This window comes from Carcharodon carcharias, chromosome 16 (assembly GCF_017639515.1).
Source record: "Carcharodon carcharias isolate sCarCar2 chromosome 16, sCarCar2.pri, whole genome shotgun sequence".
Lineage (NCBI taxonomy): Eukaryota > Metazoa > Chordata > Chondrichthyes > Lamniformes > Lamnidae > Carcharodon > Carcharodon carcharias.
Window position 1 is genome coordinate 77,657,794 of NC_054482.1, and position 16,512 is coordinate 77,674,305.

The following is a 16,512-nucleotide window of genomic DNA, read 5'->3' on the forward strand; positions in this document are numbered from 1 at the left end:
AGCCACAAGGCTCTTATCACAATGTTGGGATGCAGCGCTGTGCATCCCATCACCTAAAAACTTGCTGAGACGAGTGATGCTAATTGCAAGTGGTCATATCTGGTGATTAGTGGAGCCTTTAAGCATGCTCTGGAAGCTTTAGACAAAGCTGAGGGGAGCAATGGGTTAGGAGCGAGGATGTACTGAAGATGAAGTCTGCGCTTTATCAGCAATGACTCATCACCTTGATGTACAGAACTCATGATGTCTGGGCATTTTGGAGTTCGCAAGGACCAAGGCTGGCCATGGGGCACAATGTGTCTCTTAAAGAGGAGGCATTTTAATGACTGGCACGCAAGTGGTTGAATGTCGTCATCCTCAGGTGGTCCACATGCATAGTGAGGTGAGGGTAAAAGCAGGTCAGGAACCCAAACTGAGAGCACCGGATGTTAATGTAATAGAGAAGAAGGTGACACAGATGACGGAGTCAGCTCTGAATACACGCACACTTGTGGAATGTCCTCGGATGCCTTGGCCCACATGTCACCTATCAGTTTCACCATAAATATTGTACAGAATACATTATCCCATTATGGGAGATGCTTCTCCTTGAGGAGCTTTGTCAGATTGAAGGCATACAGCTACGAGTCCACTGAGGATAGTGGTACAGCACCTGCCTCTTGTAGGCTGCCGCTGTGGCTGGGATGCTGGAGAGACACTGAAGAGGCAGCACTTACTGTCTGATGCCGGGATTCCCTCCTCCATTTAGCACCTCATCTCAGCAAGGACACATGCTCCCGAGGCGTCATCATCCTTCAAAGGATCAGAACATTGTGAGCCTGATGCGTAACTATTCACTGTCATATTGAAGTGCATGGTTGAGATGAGAGGAATAGCAACGCTGGTGTTCATGGTGGCCCATGATGGAGGACTCTTATCCAAGAGGGTACTCACTGCAACTCATCATCCTCCTCATGGAATCTGGTGGCTATGAGGGCCTCATGCACACGCCTGCCTCTTCTGACGCATGGTATGGCCTCTTCCCCTGCAGCCTTGGCTTCATCAAACCCTACGCCCTCACATCCTTTGATGTCCTCCTCATTGGAGGAGACATGCAGCTCCTCCAAATCGGCATCTGGCAAGTCCTCCTCCTTTGCAGCACCAGGTTGTGTAGGACGCAGCAAGCCATGATGATCCATGACACCCTCTGGGGTGAGTACTGGACAGCTATGCCAGATCTGTCCAGGCATGGGAATTGCATCTGTAAGATGCCAATGGTCTGCTTCACCAATGCTCAGGTAAAGGCATGAGCATTGTTTTACCTTCTCTCTGCAGGAGTCTGAGGCAGCCTCATAAGTGTCGTCAGCCATGTCCTTTGCTGGTACCCCTTGACACGGAGGAACCAACCCTGGATCCTGTGTGGTCCCTTGAAGACATCTGGGATCTGCAATCTACTCAAGATGTATGAGTCATGGACACTTCCTGGGTAGTTGGCGCTATCCTACATGATAAGTTTCTTATGGTCGCAGACCAGCTGTACATTGAGCAAGCGGAAGCCTTTCCTGCTGATGTGTGTATTGGATGGCCTGTTGTCAAGGGGCTTTTATAGCCACATTGGTGCAGTTGATGGCACCCTGCACCTGTGGGAATCTGTAAATCGCTGCAAAGCCCACTGCTGTAATGACCTGACTTGCTTGATCTCTATTGAAGTTGACGTAATTGTAGGCCTTGGCAAAAATCATATCTGCCACCTCATGAATGCATTTGCATGTGGATGCTTGAAAGATCCTGCAGAGGTCCCCAGGGGAGCCCTGGAAGGAGCCTCTTGCGTAGAAGTTCAGTGTGGCGGGTACTTTCACATCCAGTGGCAATGGAAGCCCTCCCAGCCCCCTTGGTGCCAATTCCTGGAGAATGTGGCAGATTTCAGTCACCAGATCCCTGCACATGCGGAGGCGTCGGCAACACAGTCTATCACTCAACTGCAGATAAGACATGTGAGTTCTGTACACCCTCAGTCTTGTGAAGCACCTACACACAACCTATCTGTGAGCCTCATCCCCTGCATCCAGAGGGAGCTCAGCTGCCCCTTGGTCTTAAGGGTTTAGATCCTCCCTTTGGCGAACCAAGCGCCCCCATCCCAATCTGCTCCTTCTTCTCTCTTGCCTGTATGCAATTACATAGGCAGCAGTAAATCCAGCCTCCATCTTCCAGATGGTCTCCTCTCTGCAAAATCAATGAGAAACAGGCATGAATCAGCATGGTCCTGCAAAGGTCTTATTCCTATCGATGATTTGTCGGTGAATGTGGGTTCAAGGGCTTTGTTCCCGTGTCAGAAATTAATCACCCCAAAAATCCAGGCCAGCACAGGGTTCATTTCAAGGTGTGTGCCTTCCCGCCTCCCACCCCCTTTACATAACCAACTGCTAGGAGATTGCTTTGGCCAGGTGTTAGGATCCTCATTCATTCTAATACCATACTCTTTGGAATACACGAGGGAAAATGTTTAGTCAGGAACTGAGATTATTTGAGGGAGGACTGAAGCTTCTCTTCCGTGAATTATACAATTATAACATTCATCTGAAGCTTGTCCAATCGCTAAATTACTCTAGAGTGAGTTGTCACTCTGGGGAATCTCCATGCTGTGAACAAGGGGTTAATACAAGGAGATTGATTAGTGTCAATTTAAGAGATTAGTCTTGCATGAATGTTTATCATAGCTTCACTTTCCTGATTCCCTGCATTGTCACTGAAAGGCTCCTAACATGTCTCAGCTGTGAATCTCTCCTCATTTGGGAATACACATTTCATTTGGGTGCCCTTTTAATTGACTGCCCTCCCCCACCGCCAGTGCATGCACCTACCCTCCAATTGGCCTTCAGAGCTCTCATCAGCAGAGTATCTCCTAATTTTAATTTTGTCCTGCGCCATTGTTGCAGGTTGGAAGATGGTGGTGCTGAGGTCTCACTACCAGACTGCCTTGGACCCTTCCTGTGAGTGTGGAAACCCCTCCCGTCATCCTGTAGGAGCTTAATGATCAGGTTTCCCTCCCTCCTAGAACTTCTCAATCCTCCACCTGTATTCCTTGATTCCACAGTGATTGTGATGGGTATCCCTTTGTTACCCCCGAACATGGTGAGGTAGATGTGCCTATGCCCATGTGGCCCTTACTCCTCCCCATCTTGAGGCAGCCTGACATATAAGCCCCTCCCCCTCTTTCAGACACCCCTGAATGCACCCAAAATACCCTTTCCCCATCTAAAGGCTGCAGATGCCTCCCTTGACTAAGTGTGCCATCTGAGGCTCAGCATAATGCCAGAAACCCCCTGGTTCAACGAGCGTGATGTTAAGACAACACCCTGTGTACAACATGCTGGACACGACCGACACTGGACTGACGTGCCCTCCCCCTGCCTGGACTGAGACAAGGACAGTCTTTGCAAGCTCAACAATGAAGCGCTTCTTCACTCAGTGATCCTCCTATTCTGGCCCAAAGCCGCTTATGTCATTCTCTAACCAACCCTCTCCCCGTTCTGCACTGAGGATACTTTCCCACTCCCCAGTCATGTACTTGAGTGCAACCTTACCCATTCTTCTCAACCCTCCAGTGGAACCATTGCCCTGCAACATGTTCCCATGCCTCAGGTCAGTTTTCCCCCTTCCCCGGTGGAGCCCTTACCCTGCAGTACATTAAAAGCCACCCCCCACCTTACCACTGGGCTGGTAGGTCTGGTAGAGACTTGCCTCTGACACCCATCCTGAAAGCGAAGTGGTGCTGCCTGAGATGCCTGGTGCTGAGTCTGAGTTGCCGCGATAGAAGGTAGACGAACGAACTTCGAAGTCACGAGCAAAGTGCAGGTCGCCAGGTGCACTGTTGTGAAACACATCAGTCTAATTGGATGCCGATGTGCCCTCTTGATCCCAATGTGGGGGGATGATGCCAACGAGCAGTCCTTATAATGAGATGCAAATGTATTAAAATAACGTCCCCAAAATGCTGCATTGGGAATTGCGGCCCGCCATTGACGGCTGGAGTGGATGATCCCGCACTGCTTTTATGACGGCAGTAATCTGATTTTTCCAATATGTCCCGTTCCCGCCCGTCATGATGCCTGCCGCGGGCGATGCTGGAAAATCCCACCCATTAGGAGGTCTAAGATGATGCCCCTGTATGATCCACTCTCTGATTTTAATTTTCTCCCATTCTTAGGCCTTTTGTTATGCACCTTTCCAAAGCACTGCTCGTATTCAGAACTCTTTGTGGGGAAATTACAGGTATCTGTGCCATACTATATTGTGGGATACTACAGAACGTTTATGCTGCGCCATACATAGCCAAGAGGTTCTTATATTTAACAATGTTGAAAGCAGGCCCTAACATAACTTGATCTGTGTTATTCAGAAATCCAGAATCTTGATGAGTGCGTCCAGCAAATTAGAAGAATTGTGGAATCTCCCAGCCTGCCTCAGCCACACTGCCTTATTCTGCAGTGTCTGGTGAAGCACTTCTGTAAAGTGTGTCAGTGTGAAGGCGTAAACCATCTCACCCCAAGGCTTCTGGGCGAAATCTTCAGTGACGTCTTCTTCAGGCATTCACTATCAAGGTAAATGATTTTGGAAACCAATAACTTGCAAAAAAATGTAATCTTTGTCTGAGGACTGAAGAAGGACTTCTATAACATCTCCTAAGGGTGGCATTTTTGCTGCACAGCTTAAGTCTAGAGAAACATGGAACTGATTGGTTATATTTTACATACTAGCAATCTTAGCATAAACTTTTGTGTAATGGAAGAGCATTTTGGGAATTCATGTTTGGCGATCAGAATGCCCCATCTGAACTTCATTCCTTCTGCTAATTTTGGCTTTTGATCAGAATTATGTTTAGGTCATGCTTTCCATAAATTCCACTCAGCCGATTTCTTGAGTGGAACATTGGCATCATCTGCCCAATGGAACTAGCAAAAGTGCTGAAACATTTTCATGGTTGCATCTTCAATTTGATTGTTGAGCTGCCAACACCAAAAGAATGCTAATGGACAGCTCATCAATGGGAGGGAGGTAGTAAATCCACTGGTTGTTCCTCAGAGCTGAGAGTAAATCTTTAAAAGCTGTTGAGGAGGCAGTCCAGACAATGGTCACAGAGTGGCCAATATTAGGCCAGAAAATTTCTGTTGGGGCCGGGAAAGCATCTTTTCTAAACAACCTGCAGTTGGACCATTAAAGGATGCAGAACAACCAATTGCATTGGACAAAAATTGAGTCGGCCGAGCCTTGGGTGAAAAATGAGCAGTAATTATGTTTTAAAATTGAATTCTGTTCAGTCTGAAAATGGGGCAGTAGGCAGATAAAAATCGCCCATTCCCTTCCATATAAATACAAGCAAATATGTTAATCTGTGTACAAGAGCCCATTTACTAATCAATTCACTCAATGCTTCATACTTATAAAAAGCTTATGGAAAACATCAGTTTAATGCAAAAATGCTGAGATATCTCAGAGAATTTTAAGAGTGATTTGCATTCTCCACCAAGTGTGTATTCATGCTTTATGGTTGGACTGCGATTTCCTATTTCAGAATCATACATGGCATTAGAGTTATATAAGATAGCAATGCATGGGATTTGCTTTGGTATGTTGGATCAAAATTATGCTTATATTGTGTCAGTGTTAGTCTATTATTGACTTTATAATTAATGGGCATAACATCGTTAACAGTAATTTGCTGTGTTTATTTTGTAAGTGTTTAAGGCCTATTATTCAATAATAAAAACAAAGTGCTAGAAAAACTCAGCAGGTCTGGCAGCATCTGTGGAGAGAGAAACTTGAATTGCTTTGAGTTCCTATGATTCTTTTTCAGAACTCATGGGGCAGAATTTTCTGCTTGTTGGGCGGGCGGGCCCAACCCAATCTCTGACGGGCAGGGAGATGATCCCCGCCGGAGAAGCAGGCCCCGCCGCCATTTTACGTGGGCAGCCAATTAAGGCCAGTCCAGTGTGACGACCGGCGGGAAGCTTCCTGTGCGGACGGAGGGGATTTCCCAAAAGCGAGAGTGCGCTCTTTTGCGCATGCACATGATAGAGTGCACATCTCCCTGAGGCTAAGTGCTGCCTCAGGGAGATCGCTACTAAAAATATTTAAAATAGAAAAAAAAAATTCCCTAACATGTTTCCCTCATGGGACATGTTCATAATTAACATAATAACATTATTAAAAATTTTAAAACCCTGCATGAAACCTCATCCCGCACATAGATGAGATTTCATGTTTTATCTGTTTACCGCCGGGGCTCCTGGTCTGCCCACCAACGTTAAGGTTAGACGGGCAGGTACGCTAAGTACTTTAATTGATCTGTCAATGGCCTCAATTGGCCATTGACAGGTCGGCGGGCCTGCAGCTGATTTTGTTGCGGGCCTGCCTTCCTGAAAATTTAAATGGAGCAGGATGATGTTGGGGGGTCCGCCCGACATCATTCTGCTTCATTTTACGCGTCGGTGAGCAGGCCCCGCCTCCTGATCGCTGACGGCAAAATTCTGCCTATGAGCTCTGAGCTTCAAGCTCTGAAGAAGAATCATATGCACTCAAAACATTAACTCTGTTTCCCTCTCCACAGATGCTGCCAGACATACTGAGTTTTTCCAGCACTTTGTTTTAATTTTGGATTACCAGCATCCACAGTATTTTCTTTTGTCATTCTGTACATACTAGTTAGGTTAAAAATTAAAGTGTAAGAAACAATCAAAAGGTTGATATCAGGGCTGTGCCATAGAATGAGAGAAGACTGAGTTCACCATTCCTCTGACTGGAGCTATAGTGAAATTATAAACATAGTTTTCTTGTAAATACTTTTATGATTTCACCACATATAGTGGACAGAGGTAATTTCCACAGTTGATAAAATATTATGTTATAATTATAAAATGTCACAGAATCGTCAAAAAGACCTGTCTCTCACAATCTTCTATACCTTTCTTTTGAACTTTGAAATTGAAGAGTAGACATTTTATTTAGCTCAGTCTTTTCATGAGTGGAGATAGTAGACTTGGTAGCACTCCAAATTCATGACATCATTAGATTAATGTGTTAATAGTGAGTTAACACTAGGTTCAAAAGTGAGAAACTTTCTGTCATCTAGCAGAATATAAAATTTCGAGAAGGAATAGAGTGTAAGTTTCAGAGTTCGTTCATTACATTTTATTGAGTCAAACCACTAAAGTAAAATGGTTTTAATTATGCTGAATTCGAAATAATTTATCTCAGTAACAGGACCTGACATTGGCACATTTACATGGTCAGATGTCAGGGAAATGTTGGGGAAAGGTCTGGAAAATGCTGATCAATTGTCTAATGCATTAGGTGCATGCTGACTGATATGGCCTCATCCAGACAACAGAACAAGGTGTTAGTCACACGATGTTTTATGAGATTGCACATTCTAATTACATTTGGCTGCTGAGGATTTTCACTTGATTCAAACCGCATGCAATGTGCCAACTTTTCCTCGATGGCCTGATTTACACTCATGCATCCATGGTGCTTTCTTGATACTGTGAGGTAATATAGTAAATTCTCACTCTTACACTGTTGCTCAGAGCTACAGGAATGCTGCGGTAAGGGGAAAGTTTCAGGGAAGGCACCTTGTGGGAGTTCTGTATCAATGATGGAGCTGCAAATAAATGTGATGATATATCAGCGGTTAATCTATCCACAGTGTTTATTGTTTATTGCACAGTGACCGGCACATGAATTGATAATGAGCCATTCTGTAAAACAGATTTTCTGAATGCTGTTCTTATGAGATTAGTTTGTGTGACTGGTTCTCCATATTTTTGTATTTTTTGGAAGATTATTTTGTTTGGAACTATCAGACAAGATAAGTAGCATATAATCTGTTCAGTTAGCAGTTCTTATTAATTATCAGCGATTGTATGCAATACCTATGTCTGGATGCTTCTAACTGTGTAGCAATGGTAATAGGGCTATGCTGTACTCCAGTATAACCACACATCTGTCCAAAAGAGACCAACCTGTGTGGGTTGACTTCTGTCTTGTAGCTGAGGGGCAAGGGGATTGACAGTATAAACTGCAGTGATCTTATCTGACATAGACATTTTTTTCCATTGGGCAAAAAAATATTGCTGCGGTCAGGGCATGAGATATTTTACTGCAGCTAACTGAAGTGTAAGAATGTCAGTTTATCTACCAAGAAACTCTCTCTGCATCACTTGTACAAAGTATTGTACTGCTGTTATAGTTCAGACCATCAGCAACTTTTATGAGCTGTAAAAAAGGTGCTAAGTTCGGATATGTGTGTTTTAAAATGGAGAAACGACGGTCCAGTACCCAGAGCACAGAACATCATGAAGTTTGAAAAGGGTAGGAGAGAATGCAAGGTAAATCAAGACTGGCTGTAGAGATTAGCTTTTCAAAGCCTGAAGTGCAGAGGAGGAATAGAAGACTTGTAGTGGAGGAGAGGGTTGTTTGGGGGTGGGGGGTGCAGGTGGCGTAGTGGTCATGAGAAGTTAACCAAAGTTAAGTTTGGCACATTTTCATTTTTAGTTACTTATGTTTAACTGGTAAGAGGAGATAAACTTGCTGCAGTTACGGAGATGGTGACTATATATTCTCCATTCGAGGGCTAACTACCCCCATGCAGTCTTCAGTAGAATTCAATATTGGTATGATACACCACAGAACACAGCATAGATTAATGAAAGGTACTTGTTGCAGAGCTCTGAGCTGGCGTGAGATTATAAGCTTTTGTCAGCAGCTCTGAAAAAGCATAGGAAGCTGTGGGAAGAATGCGTTTATTTGAATTTCTATCCGTGACTTGCAGTGTTTCCACATCTAACTCTTGATCGCTATTTATTAAACACTTCTCTGTTTGGGAAATTTAAGTCAGTAGCAAGAATTTTTAGAATGCCTATGTCAGGCCAAGTGTTGTAAATTGTGCTTGAACCAGAAATTCTATCAGGATGAATGTATACAGAAATATTAAATGCTGGTTATATTTGCTTTCAGTGCTGATGTGAATCCAGAGCACCACATCAAGATCATTGAGGCACTTATAATGACTGGAGGCCTGGCTGAAATGCAAGCTGCACCAGGTAGGAAGCCAATATTCTTTTTCTGTATTATGAAATTTCCTTGGCAGATTCATTTTTTTTCGTAACCCAGCGCTTTGAGGTATTTCTATATATGTCTTAGATAGCAGATGGTTACAATAGACTCTTTGTTGGCCTTTACACAGATTCAATTTAGATACAGAAGCTATTTTCAATATTATCAACTTTCTTTAAATTTCAAGGAGCATGCATAAGTCACGGAGGATTTGTATGAGAAGGTGCATGCAGACGTGGCATTTCAACCTACGTAAGGGATATCGTCTTTTGAGAAAATACTCAGCAATGCATTTTTGTTTGAGAAGGGACAACATTTTGTCATAATAACATTACACATAAGTGGCATTTGACTGTGTTTGATACTTAAATTTGCACCGTTGTATCAATTTTGGGCATTGCTGATATATCTTTAAACATTTATTTGTAATGATAGTGCACTTTAACTCTCCTAATCTATACCATCACTTTTTATATGATTAAACTGGATCCAGGCAAAGAATAACCACATTGATTCTTTAAGTGGCTAGTTGGTAAAACACAAATGGGGGCAGTGCGTGCCAAGCAGGTGTTAGCACTTTTGGCAAAGGAAAGGAAGAAGGGATGAATGGAATGAATAAAAAGGACTTTTTTTAAATTAGCAAGACAATAGAATCTTCCAATTCTGGTTTGAGTTAGCGTCGATTTTTTTTTGCCTGAGTACATTTCTATGACGTGCATTGAGATGTATTTTCTATGTCAAAAGTGCTATATAAGTGAAAGATATTGAGGTAGTAAATTTTCACAATGAATTGCTTTAGGAACATTCATGATGGACAATGGACTTCTTCCTGGAAAAATATTTCGTAGGTTTTCTCTATTATTGAATCAGCCTTACGTCTTTTATATAAGGTATATTAGGGGAGAATGAGTGAAACTGTATATCTGAAATGAATGAAGCGTAACATGTATAGTGACAAAGATGTGCCAAAATGGAATACTTTGTCCATAGTCAGTTTTCGTCCCATCATCTTGTTATAGTACTTGAGCATTAAAACTAGGCTTGCTTCAAGAAATAACCCAACTCTGGGAGCCGTGTACCTCAGCGTTTTATTGCATCCATTCCTAGGGACAAAACTGGATGACAGCCATTTGCTGTTATATGATAATTCTTAATTGAAAAATCATTTGAGTTGCTATTACCTGCTGGCTGCTGGCTTTGTTCTGCAGATGGTCCATTTGTAGCAATTTGTAGTCTGTTGATAAATGAATTTTAGTCAGGCACTTTATAGCTGGAAACTGCAGACAATCTCATATTATTAAGTTTATGTTGGATAGGTAACTTTATTTGATGTTGGGAAATACATTTCTGCTTCCTTTCGCTCCTGATCAAAGTAGAAAGGGGACTTCACAGACTGTGCTTCTTGTTCATTATTCATTCAAAGGCCATCAAGAGAACTGTGAGGAACTTTGTGAAAGGAAGGGCAGGTATTCTGCCACTAACTAACTTCTAGCTTCCTGACATGGCGCCAGGTTCACACTGCATGTGGGTCTGTAAGTGAAAACACTGCCCCATGTCAGCCCTACAACTTGAAAAATTTCTAATGCAAAAATATCTACAAATTAACCCTTTGCCACAGTAACAACATGGATATAAAATTGGCTGAGTGACACTGAACAAAGTGAAGTGGTGAATGGCTGTTTTTTGGACTGGAGAAAGAGTTATAGTAGAGTTCCACAGATCGGCATTAGGACCCCTGCTCATCCTGATGTACATTAATGATGTAGATCTTGGTGTACAGGGCACAATTTCAAAATTTGCAAATGATACAAAACTTGTGAACTCTGAGAAGGATAGCAGAGAGCTTCAAAAGGACATAGTTGGAACAGGCAGACAGGTGACAGATGAAATTTAATACAGAAAATTGTGAAGTGATTCTTTCTGGTCAGGGGAAAGTTTAGAGACAATTTAAAATAAAAGGCCCGGCTCTAAAGGAAGTGCAGGAGGAGAGGGAGCTGTCCATGTTCAAATGCAGTAAGACCTGGACAACATCCAGGCTTGGGCTGACAAGTGGCAAGTAACATTCGCACCACACAAGTGCCAACCATTGCCCCTTGACATCCAGTGGCATTACCATCACTGAATACCCCACTATCAACATCCTGGGGGTTACCATTGAACAGAAACCGAACGGGACTAACCATATAAATACTGTGGCTACAAGAGCGGGTCAGAGGCTAGGAATCCTGCAGTGAGTAATTCACTGCCAATCCACAATCTACAAGGCACAAGTCAGGAATGTGATGGAATATTCTCCACTTGACTGGATGAGTACAGCTCCAACAACACTTGAGAAGCTCGACACTATCCAGGACAAAGCAGCATACCCCTTCCGCAAACATTCACTCCTTCTCCAACCGACATACAGTGGCAGCAGTATGTACCATCTACAAGATGCACTGCAAGAATTCACCAAGGCTCCTTAGACAGCACCTTCCAAGCCCATGACCACTCCCATCTAGAAGGACAAGAGCAGCAGATAGATGGGAACACCACCATCTGCAAGCTCCCCTCCAAACTACTTACCATCCTGACTTGGAAATATATCACCGTTCCTTCACTGTCGCTGCATCAAAATCCTGGAACTCCCTTCCTAACAGCACTGAGTGTACCTACACCACATGGACTACAGCGGTTCAAGAAGGCAGCTCACCACCACCTTCTCAAGGGCAATTAGGGATGGGCAATAAATGTTGGCCTAGCCAGTGAAGCACACATCCTTTGAATGATTAAAAAAAATCATTGAAAGTGACAGGACAGATTGAGAGAGTGGTTAACAAAGCATACGGCATCCTGGGCTTTATCAGTAGGGGCATAGAAAAGCAAGGAAGCTATGTTAAACCTATATAAAACACTGGTTGGGCCTCAGCTAGAGTATTGTATCCAGTTCTGGGCATCACATTTTAAGAAGACATTAGAAAGAACACAGAAAAGATTCACAAGAACGGTTCCACAGATGAGGAACTTCAGTTAGATAGGAAGATTGGAGAAGTTGGGACTGTTTTCATTGGAGAAGAGAAGGTTGAGAGGAGATTTGATAGAGGTGCTCAAAATCAGGAGGGGTCTGGATAGAGTAGATAAGGAGAAACTGTTCCTATTGGGTGAAAGCATTGAGAAGATTGAGGTAATTGGCAAAAGAAGCAATATCGCTGGAAAAGCACTTCATTTGCATAGGATCAGTAGGTAGAAGTACCAGCTGGAAAATTTTTGCCAACCTCATGCCAGTTGAATCTCTGCTGATCATCCATCTGCAGGGATTTATAAGATGTCGCTGCCAAAGACCATAACCATCATCACACTGTGCCACCTCGCACAACAACCCCACCCCTTCCTCCCTCTTTCCCCCACTCACCACCTTCTCAACCCTTCCAATTGCAGCACTGTTTAATCAGCTTCTGGGCAGTCAAGTTTTGCAGAGGTTATACATTTCTTGACATACAGAGATACAGAGCCTTGAAATACTACCTTGCTTAAGTCCATAACAGGCATTATTGCACAGAAGTGGACGTGGATTTGAACTAAATAGTGGAGGAGTAGAAATGGGTGTCGTTAGCACAGAATTTGAAGCTGAACCGCGCCAATCAAGATGCAGTATATAAAAGGGGAGGAGACGGGCAACACAGAAATTCTTTGGAAGACTAAAGGCGACTGAGGGGGTAGGAAAAGAAGCCTTAAATACATTGAGTCACGTAGGAGTGGGACCATGTTGGGGTGGCCCAGTAGAACAGATTAGGCCTTTATTTATTAGAGTTTAGAAGAATGAGGGGTGATCTTATTGAAATGTACAAGATTCTGAGGGGGATTGACAGGGTAGATGTTGAGAAGATGTTTCCATTAGTGGGGAAATCTCGAACTAAGGGACACAGTTACATAATAAGGAGACACTCATTTAAAACTGAAATGCAAAGGAATTTCTTCTCTCAAATGGTAGCAAATGCCTGGAAATCTCTACCCCAGGAAGTTGTGGAGGCTAGATCACTGAGAATATTTAAGGAGGAGGTAGATAGATTTTTGAAATATCGGGAAGTTGAGGTTTATGAAGAACTGGCACGAAAGAGGAATTGAGGCCTGGGGCAGATCAGCCATGATCTTCTGGAATGGTGGGGCACACTTGAGGGGCCAAATGGCCTACTCCTGCTCCTATTTCTTATGTTCTTAGAGCTGAGCAACAGAGGATTGTAGTTACCTGTAATTAATTCTTTTTAAGAGTTATATGTCTTCCAGCATGTCAGTTTTTGTTGGTTTATTTCCAATTATTTAGACTAGTTTTCATTTTAATATGTAGATTATATTTCATGTACTTGACTACAACAATAAGAAATTATATTTATATAGCATCTTTAATGTAATGAAACACCTAAAGGTACTTCATAGGAGCATTATAAAACAAAGTATGACACTGAGCCACGTAAAGCGATGTCAGGACAGATGACCAAAAGCTTGGGCAAATAGGTAAGTTTTAAGAAGCATCTTAAAGGAATAAAGTAAAGTAGAGAGGCAGAGAAGTGTAGGGAGGGAATTCCAGGTCTTGGAGCCTAGGCAACTGAAGGTGTGACCACCTGTAGTGGAGCAGCTATGATTGGGAATGCAGAATTAGAGGAAGACGGAATTAGAGGAGCACAGATATCTCAGAGGGTGTGGACTAGGAGGAGATTGCAGAGCTAGGGAGGGGCAAAGCCATGGAGGGATTTAAAAACAAGGATGAGAATTTTAAAATCAAGAAGCTGTTTGGCTGGAAGCCAATGTGGGACATTGAGCACAGGGGTGATAGGAGAACAGGAATTGCTGCATGTTAAGACACGGGCAGCAGAGTTTGGATGACCTCAAGTTTATGGGAGTGCAGAATATGGTAGACCAGCCAGGAGTACATAGGAAGAAAGGAAATAAGAGCAGGAGTAGACCATTTGATCCCCTCGAATTTAGCCATTCAACTAGATCATATCTGATCTTCTACCTCAATGCCTATTTCCTGAATTACCCCCTTATCTTTTGGTATCTTTAATATCTAGAAATCTATCGACCTTTCATTCAATATACTCAATGACTGAGCGCCCACAGCCCTCTGGGGTAGAGAATTGCAAAGATCCACCATCTTTTGAGTGACGAAATTTCTCATCCCAGTCCTAAATGGCCAACCTCTTATTCCGAGACTATGTCCCCAGCCAGGGCAAGCATGCTTCCTACATCTATCGTGTCAAGCCCTGCAAGAATTTTGTATGCTTCAATGAGATCACCTCTCATTCTTCAAAACCCTAGAGAATACAGGCCCAGTCACCTCAATCTCTCCTCACAGGACAATCCTGCCATCCCGGGAATCAGTCTGGTGAACCTTCAATAAGTATATCCTTCCTTAGTTAAGGAGAACTGTACACAATAGCTCAGGTGTGGTCCCACCAAGGTTGCATACAATTTCTACAAGACTTCTTTACTCCTGTACTCAAATCCCCTTGCAGTAAAGGCCAACATACCATTTGCCTCCCTAATTAGTTGCTGCACCTGCATGTTAGCTTGCAGTGATTTATGAACAAGGACACCCAGGTCCCTTTGGATTACTCTGCACAATCATTTATTTTGAAGTAGCCCATTCATATGTTTACTTCACTTATATGTAACCATAGCATGAATTGTGTGAGAAATCTACCAAAGATGCATAAGCTGAGCAAAACGGAGCTCACATTTCTTTTGTTATAAAAAGGGAGGGCCCATAGCTTTCTTAATTTGTTTGCTAAGTACTAACATGATGGTTTCACTTACACAGAAGAGCTTTCCTGGACCAAGGACTATAGATAAAACAATGTTAAATAATAGCTTAAGTAAACCTTGTGTTCTCTTTGAACAGCTGTTGTTTCTTTTCAGTTGCCATATATGATACTCTCCTAGATTTCTGCTTGTACTAAAGATCATTGACTTTGTCACGAATTTGATGTCCCACCCATGTTTGAAACAACATTATGTTGGACAACTCACACCAGCAGGGGAAATGTTACTTACTCTTCCCTTTGAATTTCATTAATGGCCTTCCAGAGTATTATCCCTATTAAATGATGGGTCCTGCAAGTACTCTCACAGAGCAGCCATCCAGGAGATATCAGTATACAAGGTACTCCTGGTTAACAGATAAGAATATGTTGTCTGTGGCTGGAGCTAAGTGAAATCTCAGCTTTATTATAAATCTCAAAATTGTTTGCAGCCATTTAAAACTCTTATTTGATGCTACCCATAGTCTTCTCTCGGTAGGAATATATTTTCTGAACTCTGCTGCTAGCTCCTTTGTGCTGTTCTCAGTTTTTGTTGTGTTGTGTGGAATGACTAAAGAACTCTTTGACCTATGATACAGTTCCATGATTGTTGATAATATGCAGTTAAGCAACCATCTGGACGTTATTGCATGACAAACAGATTATTTTTGACTCCAACTGTTGTGCTGTGTGACAAAGGAAACTTAAAAAGAAACAAAGGAGTTTCTATGTTATTAAGTAGCAAAGTGCTAGTTTGGATGATTAAATGACGAACAGAGGCCACGCTGTGTTGGTGATGTGTTTTCATGGAGGCCCTACAAAGAAGGATTGGTAGCTTTTGCTGACGTCTACAGAAAAGTAGCCCACGCTTTGTATGCAGTTGTTCTTCTGAAAATGTTAAGTAGAATCAATGTTTCATGTCTTGTGAATATTCCAACCGGACCAACTGATTTTCTTTGAAGTTTTTTGCCAATGGCTTCGTCAGTTTACTGAGTGAGTAGGTGAGCCATACAGTCTAGAAAACCTCCAGGATTGACCATTGATTATTGCTGAGTCAGCATAGCTCAGAAGGAATGTCATTTGGTTGTTCCAGTAATCCTAGGCTAGAGAAGAGTGTAGAGGTTTGGGTTCCTGCTCCTGATTGCTATCCTGCTGTGAAGTGTGCCTGTAGAGATATCAGGCAAGAATAGAATTGCTCTTTTGTTTTCCCCACAGTTAAATAATACGTCAGTTATCCTCAAGGCTCACAACATGATTAGCCATCTAGATGAAGGATCAGAGGGGTTTGGTGGCCATAGCACCATTACTGACAAGAAGTCAAAACTTCTAGAAAGAAGAAAAAAATCAGCTGAAGAAAAATGGCAAGGAAAAGATCTAAGGTGAATCCTCTGATACTCTCCTTCCCTGCCCCTAATATCCTGGACATAAACAATATGATTAAGAGATTAACTAGTTCACTATGCTGCCATGCCACTCAGGGCCAAGTTTCAAGATATGCTTGAGAGTGAACCATGAATCATCTTCTCTCCCAGAGAGAGGTTTCTAGATCTTGCTCTGTAGCTCTCCAAAGTGATGTCACATGCGTCAGAAATTCAATGGAAAAGAATAACAGAACTGGTGTGTCACCACTCAGCATAATTGT

At 42.8% G+C, this 16,512-nt stretch overlaps 1 protein-coding gene across 1 annotated transcript in view; it reads left to right on the top strand.

The window, feature by feature from the left end:
- pik3r3b (phosphoinositide-3-kinase, regulatory subunit 3b (gamma)) overlaps positions 1–16,512 on the top strand; it is a 610,777-nt gene that overhangs the window by 364,854 nt on the left and 229,411 nt on the right. Inside the window, exons 6-7 of the mRNA XM_041207743.1 lie at positions 4,379–4,580; positions 8,995–9,080. Of these exons, the coding sequence (XP_041063677.1) occupies positions 4,379–4,580; positions 8,995–9,080 (288 nt within the window). The remainder of the gene's footprint in view (positions 1–4,378; positions 4,581–8,994; positions 9,081–16,512) is intronic.